Source organism: Ornithodoros turicata, chromosome 1, assembly GCF_037126465.1.
Source record: "Ornithodoros turicata isolate Travis chromosome 1, ASM3712646v1, whole genome shotgun sequence".
Taxonomy (NCBI): Eukaryota; Metazoa; Arthropoda; class Arachnida; order Ixodida; family Argasidae; genus Ornithodoros; species Ornithodoros turicata.
Genome location: NC_088201.1, coordinates 129,193,270 through 129,205,878, shown reverse-complemented (window position 1 = coordinate 129,205,878; position 12,609 = coordinate 129,193,270). Strand labels below are relative to the sequence as shown.

Below are 12,609 nucleotides of genomic sequence, written 5' to 3'. Positions count from 1 at the left end.
CCTTTTCAGTGACTTTCATCGTTAATTGAGATAGGATGGACCCCCCCCTACTGACTGCGCATGCAGCCTGTCTCCTGACGTGCTATTGAGTCTCCTTAGCTTCAACTCTGTATGCATCTGCCGGACTAATTTCTTTTCTTTAAGCTGAACACTACTATTGGGATGAAATTTGAACTAGAGCGACTGTGTAGAAAGTCACAATCCTAACTATTAAGGCATGGCGGCTGTGTTTTTATTGTTCAATAAACTCACGTTCTATTTCAAATATAAAGTCACGTTGAACCTGGTTCATCCTGTGTACTTATTTATTTATCTTTATCAGTGACACCAAAGGCAGCTCGTAAAAGCTCCATCTTTTCATGGTGCATTTCTTCTTTTCTCTGTCTTTTTTCAGCCCTTCTCGTCTCCCTTTCTGCTTCTTTCTCAGCTCGTCTCTTTGCCTTTTGCTCCTGAATTTCTTTAATTGTGTCAAAAAACATCTTCATGTCATGCATCCGTGCTGTACTTTGTCGGCTTCTCCTCTTCTCTGCACTCGAAATGTTTGTCGGTGCTGGGCTTACAGACCCGTGGGCAGATGTGTCAGTGGTTGTAGTCTGTGATGGCAATTCTGATGAGGATGGTCCTTTGCTTTTTTGGGACACCACACCACTGGCGTCACGCACTACATCTGGCTCAAGGCTATCATCGAGACTTCTTGTTTTGTCCAGTTCATCCTGGTAGGGGACATGCTGTAGAGAATGGCCAGAAGTGTTGTTCTGCGCTGCAGCAGTCCTCTTCCTTTTGCATATGGTTTTGTACCTTGTGCAACACTGGTCGCCAGTCTTTACTGTTCCTAGCCTTGCCTTGATAACTTCTGCCACCTTGTTAAACATTGCCTTCTTGTTCTTGAATCTTTTAAGTGGCCCCACTTGAGGGGAATATAATGCGTACTGGTCAAGGATAATTTTTGTTTCTCCTTCTGACCACTCACAGCCTCGAGCTGAAAGGTGAGAAATGGGAAAAGGTTGTTTCGGTACAGCTTCCTTCTCTTTTTTTTTTAAATTCTGCATGATTGCAACTGAAAGAAATACACAGTCAGCTGCAGTCTTCTTTGGTTTTGTGTAAAAAAAGTATGTGCAGTGAGAAGGAAATATTTACCACGTGTTTCTCGGGGTTGTCTTGAGGTGTCGCCTGAAACTGCACCAGACGGCCCAGGTGAGGAAATTGCAACGTCGCCTGCGTGTAATTGAAAGCGAGGCACTTTGTGAGCAGCTTTCCATAATAGATAGATACATTTCACTGAAAGTACGAATAAATTTACGCGTCTCCGACGAAGTGATTTCGTGTCGGAATCCATCCAAAAGGTCCGCTGCTAATCCATCATCTGAAAAAAAACAAAGAATGCACACGTTTTCTATGCAGCAGCAACAGTACCCCTGATGCAATTTACTTGCCAGCATTTTGACATCAATACTGACGAATTGATACGCGTCGAGGACAACTCCAACGTGAGGAGATAATTTCAAGAAAACCATAAATGAGCGGCCTTCGTATAACTATGAGAACAAGTGATTAGAGCCACGCATGAAATTTTCGACGCAGCCCAACAAAAATATAATTTTCTTTCGTGCACAGTTGCAGCGTTCATCATGTACGGCGTTCCCTTTCAATTTACGCCATAACTCGTGATGCAAAGTGCAAACTTACCATGCTCGGAACTGTGCGTGCTGCTAATTAGTTCCGAGAGGCGATGCACAGCTGGGGTAACCTGCTTTTCCATGCTTTCCCAAGTACACGGGGCGATATGGTACTTTCAAAAACGCGGGCGGATCGGCGTCCGTGCAGTGAGAGCATTTTCTCGAAACCGGATGTGAGCGATGGCTTCTTTCAGCTTCCGGTATGCTCCAGATAAATTTCCACTGGCAGATTCTGGGTTCGCCGGCTTGCGCCCACCGCGTCGGATTTCGTTGCTCTCCCGCGGATTCGCGTGCTGGCTCCAGATCGACTAGTGGAATTTACCATAAGTGGACTATCACGAATGGATAATAATTATGCAGCAGGGTACGATTATAACCGGTATAGGTAAAAAATATGACGGCAGCACTAATGCCTTTTTTCTTTTTCTTTTTTCGCGTTGGGCGGATATACTGTGTGAAAGTGTACATGGTTCCTGGAAGAATTCACTCAAAAATTCATTAATCGACTTCTTAATTAAACGTTTTCATGAAAATGCGCAACAGCAGAACTGAAGACGACCATGATTTCTTTCGATCTGATTTAACCTTCTTTATCAAAACTCCCGAGTCGAGCACGTACGCGCAGTCAGCGGCTTGGTTGACTAGCGCTAACACTGCATCTGATGTTTCTTTAGAACTATCTCGCCGGACCATTCCTGTCCTATCACCTGCGGAACGGGATCCTCGTGGCACCCAATCTTGTTCAAGTTCTTCAGTTCAAGGTTGCAGCGGCAGCACTGTGAAGCCCCGGAAGGTTTTATAAGCGTACTGCTTGCGGCATACTTGTTTGATATCTCCAGCCCCCGTAAAAGCGGGTTACCCAACCAAGTTGATGTGCTACCGTCGCCTTCGCCTCACTTCCGTTCCCCTGGTGGCGGCGGTGCTCCGCAGCGCCACCAGTTATGTTTCAAAAACAGTAAACAGGAACAAAAGGAAACAGGTTACAATTCCCATTGCACTCCGCATTCCGAAGAAAGCGCTGCCCCGTCGACGCATTTGGAGCTAGCAGACGACGCGCGGTTATCGGATCGCCATCTCTCCCGTCTGGTGGCGCTGCGGAGCACCGCCGCCACCAGGGGAACGGAAGTGAGGCGAAGGCGACGGTAGCACATCAACTTGGTTGGGTAACCCGCTTTTACGGGGGCTGGAGATATCAAACAAGTATGTCGCAAGCAGTACCGTGCCTGTGACTAACTGCAGTCAGCGGCTTGGTTGACTAGCGCTAACATTGCATCTGATGTTTCTTTAGGTAAGGCGCACTATATTACTTACTGTGTGATACAACTGATTGTGCCGCTGACTGCACCATGAGTGATTGCATCTGTTGTAATAAGACTTTGCCTCGTGATGGTTATTTCTTGAGCTGTTCGAATTGTAAATACGAATTTCACCTCACATCACAATGTTCTGGGGTGACTGAAAAAAACATTCCGGTCTATGAGTGTCTTAAAGCGCCAAAAATGGATATGTCGCACTTGTCGAACTCATGATGCCCGGTCCGGTGATGTGGTTTCAGGGTCCCAACCCAGTACGGCGTCTTCATCGGGTACGGGAGACATAAAACATAGTATTGATAAACTAATGTGCGAATTGTTGTCAGTGAAAGCAACTGTGAACCAGATACCATTACTAAGCCAGAAGGTTGAAGGCCTTGCAGCCCTCAAACCAGTGGTTGAATCACTGTTGCCTATTAAGGACGCGATCGATGAACTCAAAAATTCTATCACTTTCGTCTCGAATATGTACGATGAAGTTCGCGCTAACGTCAACAAAAATCCGGATGACATAAGTGAAACAACTAAGAGAGTGACTGTGCTTGAAGATACGGTGGAAAAGCAAGCTGAAGAAATACAGAAACTACTAACATTACAGAACGATAGTGAGCAGCACAATCGTAATCTCAACCTAGAGCTTCACGGGATACCCGTACAGGAGGGCGAAAACCTCAGAGACATTGTTCGGAACATAGCTAGTAAAGCTAGCATATCTGCATGATTTTAAGCCTGAAGCTGTGCAACACATTCACCATCTACCTGTGAATGGTGGCAAGATACCGCCTATATTGGTTAGGTTTACTTCGTTGGAAGCCAGGAACGCTCTGTTGCAGAAGCGCAAGATGATAAGAATGCTTTCAGAAAATAGAGATTTGCCTGATAACCTGTACGTGAACGAAAACTTAACAGGTTTCAACAGAGACCTGTTATGGAAGGCAAAGCAACGTGCGAAAGAACAAGCATACACGTTCGTGTGGACAAAGAACGGAAAAAATTATGTCAGCAAGGTTGAAAGGGATCCAGTGTTGCGTATCACAGGCCACAAAGACCTCGCTAAAATTGCCTAATCCGTCGTGAACACTTGGTTTGTATTGCCAAACTTTGATGCCTTGTTGGAGGTAGTAAACCCACCTAATCTTCGTACTTCCTTTGGTGTCGTCCATATCAACATCAGAAGCATGCGCAGACACTGGTGTCAATTACAAACAATTATTAGCAAATTGCAAGATTGCATTGACGTGTTTGCTATCTCTGAAATAAACATAACCTCGCTGGAGACAAACCTTTATCAGGTTCCTGGGTATCAGCCTTTCTTCTTAACACGTGACACGAGTCGTGGGGGTGGCTTAGCGGTTTATGTTCGGAAGGGTTTTCATGCTCAGATAGCCCCTGTTTCAGCCAATGAAATGGAATGTATCGTGTTAAATGTCACTGGAAATAACACCTCGTTGACTGTGCGTTCTGTTTATCGTCCCCCTAAGAGTAATGTCACGCTGTTCCTTGATGAGCTGAAACATATTCTTTCTAAGTCTCTGTCCACGGACATTTGTATGATTGGAGATCTTAAGATAGACGTTATGAAAAGCACCAACCGTGTTGTATGCGACTACCTTGATATCCTTGCAGAGTTTGGCATGAATGCATTGATACAACAACCGACTCGTGTAGAGCCGTTACGTGACCATATTGTTTCCGCGTGCTTGGATCATGTAAATGTAAGATGCCGTGATGGCTCTGCATGGGGTGGAGTTGTTGAAGAAAAGCTGTCTGACCACTACTTCACTTTCGGTTTTTTGTGCAATCAAGGCCAGGCCGATGCCAGTTGCTCAACAATCGCTCAAGTTATTGATACTGACTTATTTGATAGACAACTCGCACAACAAGACTGGTCGGATGAATTCATGCATCGCACGCACCACGAGATGTATAACATCCTCGTAGGAAAGTTTACGATGTGCGATAGAAAGAGAAGCGCCCTGTTAGATTTAATAAACGAAAGGTGGATCATCACTGGCTTGACAATGATATTCTGTCTCTAATCAAACAGAAAGAAATTTGTTGGCAGCGATGTCGTAGACACCCAAGTGATACTGAATTAAAAAACAAATTTCGTGCACTGAGGAATAGGGTGACGGCACTTATTAGACTGGCAAGAGGTGCTTATTACCATAATAAATTCAATAGCGCTAAAAGGAACATCAAAGAAACCTGGCGTGTAATTAACCACTTACGTGGTCATTATGCGGAGCGTAGCATTGATCAGCACTTGACCAACAGTTTTGATACTGTACACAACTTGGCTGACATGTTTAGCGCACATTTCGCTAATATTCCAACACAGCCATGTTCAGGCAGAGACACTAGACTGGCCTCACCTAATAAAAACTCATGTGGATTTCCTGATATGAAGGAAGACGACCTGCTTCTCATTGTTAGTAACTTATCCAACACTAGGGCCCCTGGCTGTGATGGGATCCGTAGTATCGTTGTCAAAAGGAATATTCACGTTATGAAACATATCATTGTATCCATTTTAAACGGTATTTTTTCAACTGGCGAGGTGCCTGCGATGCTTAAAAGATCGCTCATTAGCCCAGTCTCTAAAAAGGGAAAGCGCGATGATGTGGCTAATTATAGACCAATATCTATAGTCCCAGTCCTGGCCCTGATAATGGAAAAATATGTGTACTCTGTCATTAACAATTTTGCTAACCGGTTTAATCTCATATCTGATAGTCAGTTTGGCTTTATTGAGGGACGAGGCACCTTGGCCCTATTGGAAGACTTCAGTGATTTTCTATACAACGCGTTAGAAAAAAAGCAGTTTGCGGTAGCCTTGTCTCTTGATCTTTCTAGGGCTTTTGACACCATACACCTTGATATATTGTTGTCAGTGTTATATGACCATGGATACAGAGGTCGTATTTATTGCTGGTTGGTAAATTTTCTAAATAACCGCACTCAGATTGTCTCTGTTTGCGGTAACATGAGTGACGTTGCCGACGTAAAAATGGGTGTCCCGCAAGGTTCCGTCCTTGCTCCACTGTTATTTAATTTCTATGTTAATGAACTCTGTCGAGTTGTTAAGTACTGCAAAGTATACCAGTACGCAGATGACACGCTTTTGGTCTCCACGCACGTGTCTCAGGTTGGGGCAATCCGGATGCTTCAAGTTGATGGTAACACCGTTAGTAACTGGTTTTCTGATTGCGGCATATGTCTAAATTTTGACAAAACCCAACTAGTATGTTTTCATAGTCCTCTAAAACGTTTTGATGATTCTTGTGGTCTTTGTATATCGGGTCACCAGCCTTTGAAGTATGCACAAACAATGAAGTATTTGGGTTTGTACTTCGACTCCGATATGACATGGAGCACACAAGCTTCGCATGTGTGCAACAAACTAAGACAAATTTCCTGTTTATTATTTTCTCTGAGATATGTGTCTCCCCTCAGAGTTCGCAGAACTATTCTTGATGCCCTAGGTTACACCGTACTCCACTGTGGCATTACCCTTTTTGGCCATTGTAGTGAAACTTGGAAGACCAGAATGAATGGGATCTTGAGGAGTTGCTTAAAGAGTGTAGACTACAAAAAATCAGCTACAAACGTCTCTTACGACCTATTCCGACGTCTTGGTTTCCGCTCATTCTTTAACCTTTTTAAATACTTTGTCACTTTAAAACATTTTTGGGACCCCTCATATAGGACCCCGGTTAGCGAATGCTGCCCTTCTAGACGCAGGCGGGTTAACTTTGTTGTGCCATTTTCACATACAAAATATGGATTCTGTCGCAGGCAATGCTACGTACCTCGTATCTTCAATGAACTCCCTGTTGACATTTTCGGTTTCGAATCTAAGTACAAACTAAAAAAAGCCCTACGGAAACTTTATTATAGGATGTAGTACTTCTATATGTTCGTATATTGTCAAACTGTATGCTGCTGATTGCATCAGGCCCAGTGCCACAAGCCTTTCGGCTTAGACGGGCCTGTTTTGTTATATATCTATTTTGCTTTCTTGAATAAAAAATATTATTATTATTACTATTATTATTATTACATTGATATATAAATGGCAGGACATGGGTATGCGAATCAGTTGGCAACCAAACTACACACTTCTCAACCGCAAAGGAGGGCAAATGTGAGTGGAAAAGGGAGGGGGGGGGGTTTACAGCGATAGAGCTCGTTGGCATAGTCGCTGACCTGTTGCTCAGATAGGCTGCTTTCCGGCCCAGATAAGCTGAAACGATGTCGTTTGTGTGCTCGAGATGTGCGTAGTTCTGGTTTCCCCACATTTGCATACCAAGGTTCACAGATTTACAACAAGATCTGTATTGTGCATTTATATCTCAAAGTACGTGCGCGTTTCAGGACTTTCAGGAAAGATGGTGGATTCAGGTACTGATTTCATCCCACTCTGCTTATCGCATTTTCGCGAAAGCATCAAATTAAAAGGTTAATTAATGAATTTTTGGTACTTACTCGTCCAGTTGTTACACGCTCTACCCATAGGACGTCCGCATGGCCCCTTACACTCCCGCAAAAACCATGTCGGTGCTGATATCACGGTTTTTCTTGACCAACGAATAGACACGGATGAAAAGCAACGGATAAAAAGAAGAAGAAAAAAAAACGCTTTATAACGCAGACGCCAGTCCCTGCTATGAATGATCAAAATAACTTGCCCTTTAGGACTCGTCTGTTTTTTCTCTCTTATACTTTGGTCACGCAATAAACTTGTTATAATTGCTCCACGATATGAACCTCTGCCTGGCTACCTTTTGTCAGGTCCGCCAAGGTCGCCATTTTCCCATGTATTTGTTCCTATCCCGATGCGTGCAATGCCGGAGGCCGCCCTTAGATACCCATTGTTACCAGACGTTGGCTTGCGTTGAATTGTAGCGCGCTAAAGATCCAGTTGAAGCACAATCCAAGCCAGGCCAAGTCACCGAAGGAGAAATGCACGACTGCGCCTGCGGCGCCTGGTACGACAGGTACGCTATGTGATGCACGCAGCCGTGCACTAGATCCTTCCGATCGCTCAACACGTTTAAAAACTGGACCGAAAAGTGAAACACGACAGAGAAAGTTGTTATACGTGTTTTATTTGGACATATAAAGACTAGATTCATTCGCAGAAACAACAAAAACATTTTGCCACTAAACTTAGCGCGCTGAAGTGATCGGGAACGGCAACAGTGGGGTATCTAGTGGCGGCCTTCTTCGTTGCACGCTTTTCCGAGGTGAGTTTGGGGGACCTGCCTTTTGTGGACTGTCAATCAGAACCAGGATCGCATTCGCCCTCGAGCTTCTCATGCCCCGAGGCTCGGAACCTCCATGACAAGCTGAATCATAGACATTTGCAGTAGCCAAAGGTCGACGATTCTGAGAAAATTTGTATTCAGCAAATCACTGCAGGAACAAGTTCACACCAACGGGATGCAGTTTCATCCCTCATAATCCGGCCAGTGACAGAACTTGCAAACGCTGTCTCATGTCCTGCACTACGACTGTGCCAACGAATCTTGGCAAATAGAAGACCCAGACAGAAGCAAAGGTTAAGACTGTTTCAAAGGTTTGAAGAAACTGGCGATCGGCGCCTAAGTTCAGAAATGCCTTGTGCTTGACCCTTGAGTTCGATAGCACGTACTTCGAGATACCAATCACTAACTTTTGCTGTACAAATGTGTCGAAAAAAGAAAGAAGGAAGGAACCAAGCGCATCTAGAGCGCAGGAAGGACACAACTTTCGGCAGCGAAAGGATGTCTAAGTGGCGAGCGAGTTGGTTAACTATCATGATCGCGAAACCCCAAGATGAGGGACAAGGAGGGACCTATGCACACAACGTGTCAGAGATTTCCGAAGACGTCCTGTGTATACGTCAGTCCTCGTTTCTCGTCTCGGGGTTTCTCTGTCATGGACAGCTTTCGGCGTCGATGATTTAGATGGCCTTCAAGGCGGTTTCGCTGTCACGCAGATTTCACTGTACGACCTGTTCCACAGTCCCCTTAAATTATCTCGACCATGTCTTATGGACTCATGGCACAGGGCGAGGTAATTGAACTGCACCATGTATCTCGTGGACTTTCTGCTGCAAGAAAAAAAAAAAAGTCGGAGAAAGAATTAAAGAAATGTCAGCATTGGTGTGTGTAAAACCGAACGCGACACTGAAACTTTTTCGTTCTTGTTTTTGGTCGACAGAAAACATGCCCCTTTAGGCCTTTACACACAACCTAAGTTTTATGTCCGGAACACGAACACTTATGTCGCGACAGAATTTAAACTAAGTTGCCAAGGTAATACGCCACGCGTCGGGCCACGGTGAGAGACGGCAGCGGAAATCAGTAGCGGAAATGCCGATTATGTCAGCTTCCGTTCCAGGTACGGCCACACCGCCACAGAGAATTTGCAGTTTGCACTCTATCTGTTCGACGCTTCTTTCTGCAATTCGTATGGAAGCCTAACAATACACGCACATAGCAGTTAAGAAACGAGATTAGCAGGTGGAGGAGAGGTCAGAAGGCGATTTGGACCTCGCGTGGCTAGAAAACCGTGCGCTTTGGTCGGAAAACAATTCTGACGTACGATGTTATCGACTGGAAGAACTCTGTTCCTAAGAATGTTTTGGAACGTTCTGTAAATTTCAGATCCTCTTTAATGTAAATATTCGTTAGAGTAGGGCTTCTCTCCCTCTTGGGGGATCATATGAGAATATTTGGGGGGGGGGGGGGGGTAATGGGAGGTCGGCTCTCCGTTGTGGGCCACATGCACTGAAGTGGGCGTCGTCACAACTATAGCAAGAAAAAAAAAGACGGATGGAGGATAGAGGATGAATGTCATGGGGGAACGACAGTATGTACCATTCGCCTCCAATCAGTGCTTGCCAGTACGGTGTGTCTATGTCCACGGGACATCCCCCGCTCCAGGAACGCCTCGACGGTACGGAGCGAGGCTCTCTAATGCGTGGAGCACACCACAAATAGTACTTTCCAGAAATTCTTTATTTTTATGTATTTTCATTATTATTTTTACTTTGGTGCAAATCATTATGCATGCACTTCTGTTTGGAGTGAATAGGGAGCACAACACTTTGATTAACGGCAAAATGGGTGCGTGGACAAAGTAAGGTTGAGAACCACCGTGTTGAAGACTACACAGCGTTGAACAAACTTTTTTTTTTTTTGTAAGGCTAGTTACAATATCTTGTTCTCTCATGCAGTCTACTTACTCGGTCTCGACTTTGCCGTCCCACATTATATAGGCTCCTGGACTTAATCCTATCGTAGGTGTAGTGAACTGTTGCCCCTGAAACGTTAACAAATTCCAGTTGAGAGGTCACTTCATGCGAGCATTATCTGGTTGTTACGTTCTTGTAACACTTGGAAGCACATGCACCTATGATTAGTACAGATCGGCAACGGACAACTGTTAAAAGGGTCCTGACCACGGCTCAAGTTATGCCGTATAAATGCGGAATACAGTCATTTGCAGTTCATGTTTTACAACAAAGTGGCGAATAGATCTGCAGAAAATCGGCGCCTCACATACATGAAACCCATCCGACTATGACATCACCTCAGGCGTCTCCGCCAGTGAGGAAGCGGAACAGAGGTCACGTGGTTGCAGGTTACAACTACCAATCAGGAAGTCCGTACTCTTTGCGCCTGTGGTGTGACAGCTTGACGCGTTCATCTGTTCAAGGATTTCCCCTTCAAGTACTCCCAGTGTATAATCTCGTCAAATACGATACGAAATGAATGACATGTCAAAGCGTCGCAACCTATTTAAGTGGGCAAAAAGATGTCTTGAAGAACCGGTTTGAGACACGTCAACTATTCTGCATTATTAGAGATACAATTCACCGACTTTAAACGTTCTAACAACATTTGCGGCGCAATAGAAGACCTGGCTGTCGCACAATACTCACGTGATTGAATACCGACGCCTTGGACTGCTCAGCTTTGATCACGTGCACTTCCATTAGGGTCGTGGAAGGACGTGGCATATTTAGCTCAAATCCGTGGTAGCGGAACTCCTTCAACTCTGCCACCGTAAACTTACTCGTTCCCATTGGTTGTGAGAAGCAATCGTTGCCATCAAGCTGAACCTTGAAAAGAAATGCTAGAGTGATCTGTCCCATCTATGTTACTGTGCAAGGTGTTCTTTTTATTCGTTACAGAATTCTTATAAAAAAACCATGAGAGCGGCATAGATGTCGTTTTTGCATTTCAGTTCTACGACCAGGCTGACCCCCTCTCAAAGAAAGTATGCAACTACAATATGACTAATCACCTGAAATTCATTAATGAGCTATTCAATTGAGGGATTTCGGGAAAAAGCGCGTGATCAGATTGATAGACCATCCTAGTTGAAAGCCATTCTACGTTTAAAAAATTCTGAAACATTTTCATTCTCGAACATTCTGAAACATGCAACTTGCGTGAAGAATGAATTTGATATGGAAATGAGCTGAAACCGCGCCGACATGGAACATAGGAGGTACAGCCCAAATTTTACGTCAGGTGGCTACGTGATATGGAACGATGGAGTTGATTGGAGTAGGTGCCGACCTGCGGGCCACATAAACCGGTCTCTCGCCCGGATAAGCCTCCGTCAGCGAAATCGGGGATGAATATATTAATGCAGGTGCGTCTTTCATGATATTTTCTCTGATTTTGCGATAACACTTTTGCCCGATATCCCTAGTTAAAGACTTAATTAATGAACTTTAGGTAACTAGTTATCTTTGCAGTTATACACTTTCTTCGAGAGGATGTCAGCCTTGCCGTAGCATTCAAGTGCAACAACGACACTTATGCTACTCTCATGACGTTTTTAATAAAAATTCTGTAGCGGATAAAAACGCCCTGTATACTGTATATTCGACCCTACTGTAGAATTTGTGTCTCTCCCATCCTTTATGTTAACACTTACGAAATTTCATTACTGATCTGGCCTCTGGTTTGGGATCTGGTTGGCGTATACGATTAAAGTAGTTCAAATTAATGTGATCTATTCTATTTTCGTTCATTCCATTCATTCTATTCACTCTAATTATTCTCGTTCATTAATTCTATTTTCATTCATTCATTAGCGACAGGATGAGGAGACGAAAATTACCTTCGACAAGCAATGTTTCGAGAGGTGCAGCAAACTGCGCACACTTTGTGACCCTTTTTCTAGGAAACTGTTTCTTCCCCATAGAAGCACCAGACATTCCTCCCTCGTTATTATGACTCTCGTTAATATGATATCCCCACTTTGTGACCCTTTTTCTAGGAAACCGTTTCTTCCCTATAGAAGCACCATATATTTCTCCCTCGTTATTATAACACTTCTTAAAGGGACAGTCACATCGACTGTAGATCGATTCCGAAACGACTGTGAAATGAGACTCCCCGTCCTTCACTGACCAGGACTCCGAAAGTCGCATCCCGATTGACAGAATTGTTTTTGCGTAATTCGTGTGTAAGCGGCGCTAGAGCAGACGACGGATGTGGGCGTGAAGCGGAACTCCCTGCTGAGAATCTTTAGCAACGTCATAATGAATTTGACCAATAAGGACGAGGCGAGCCAGAGTCGTCCGCGCGGCTTGCAGCTTGCATGAGCAAGGT

General features: G+C 44.4%; 1 protein-coding gene across 1 annotated transcript in view; it reads right to left on the bottom strand.

Annotated features, from left to right (window-relative positions):
* LOC135368912 (uncharacterized) overlaps window positions 1-12,609 on the bottom strand; it is a 129,737-nt gene that overhangs the window by 54,039 nt on the left and 63,089 nt on the right. The window contains exons 4-5 of the mRNA XM_064602470.1: window positions 10,923-11,102; window positions 10,224-10,300 (exon numbers count right to left, since the gene is read on the bottom strand). Coding sequence (XP_064458540.1) covers window positions 10,224-10,300; window positions 10,923-11,102 — 257 coding nt within the window. The remainder of the gene's footprint in view (window positions 1-10,223; window positions 10,301-10,922; window positions 11,103-12,609) is intronic.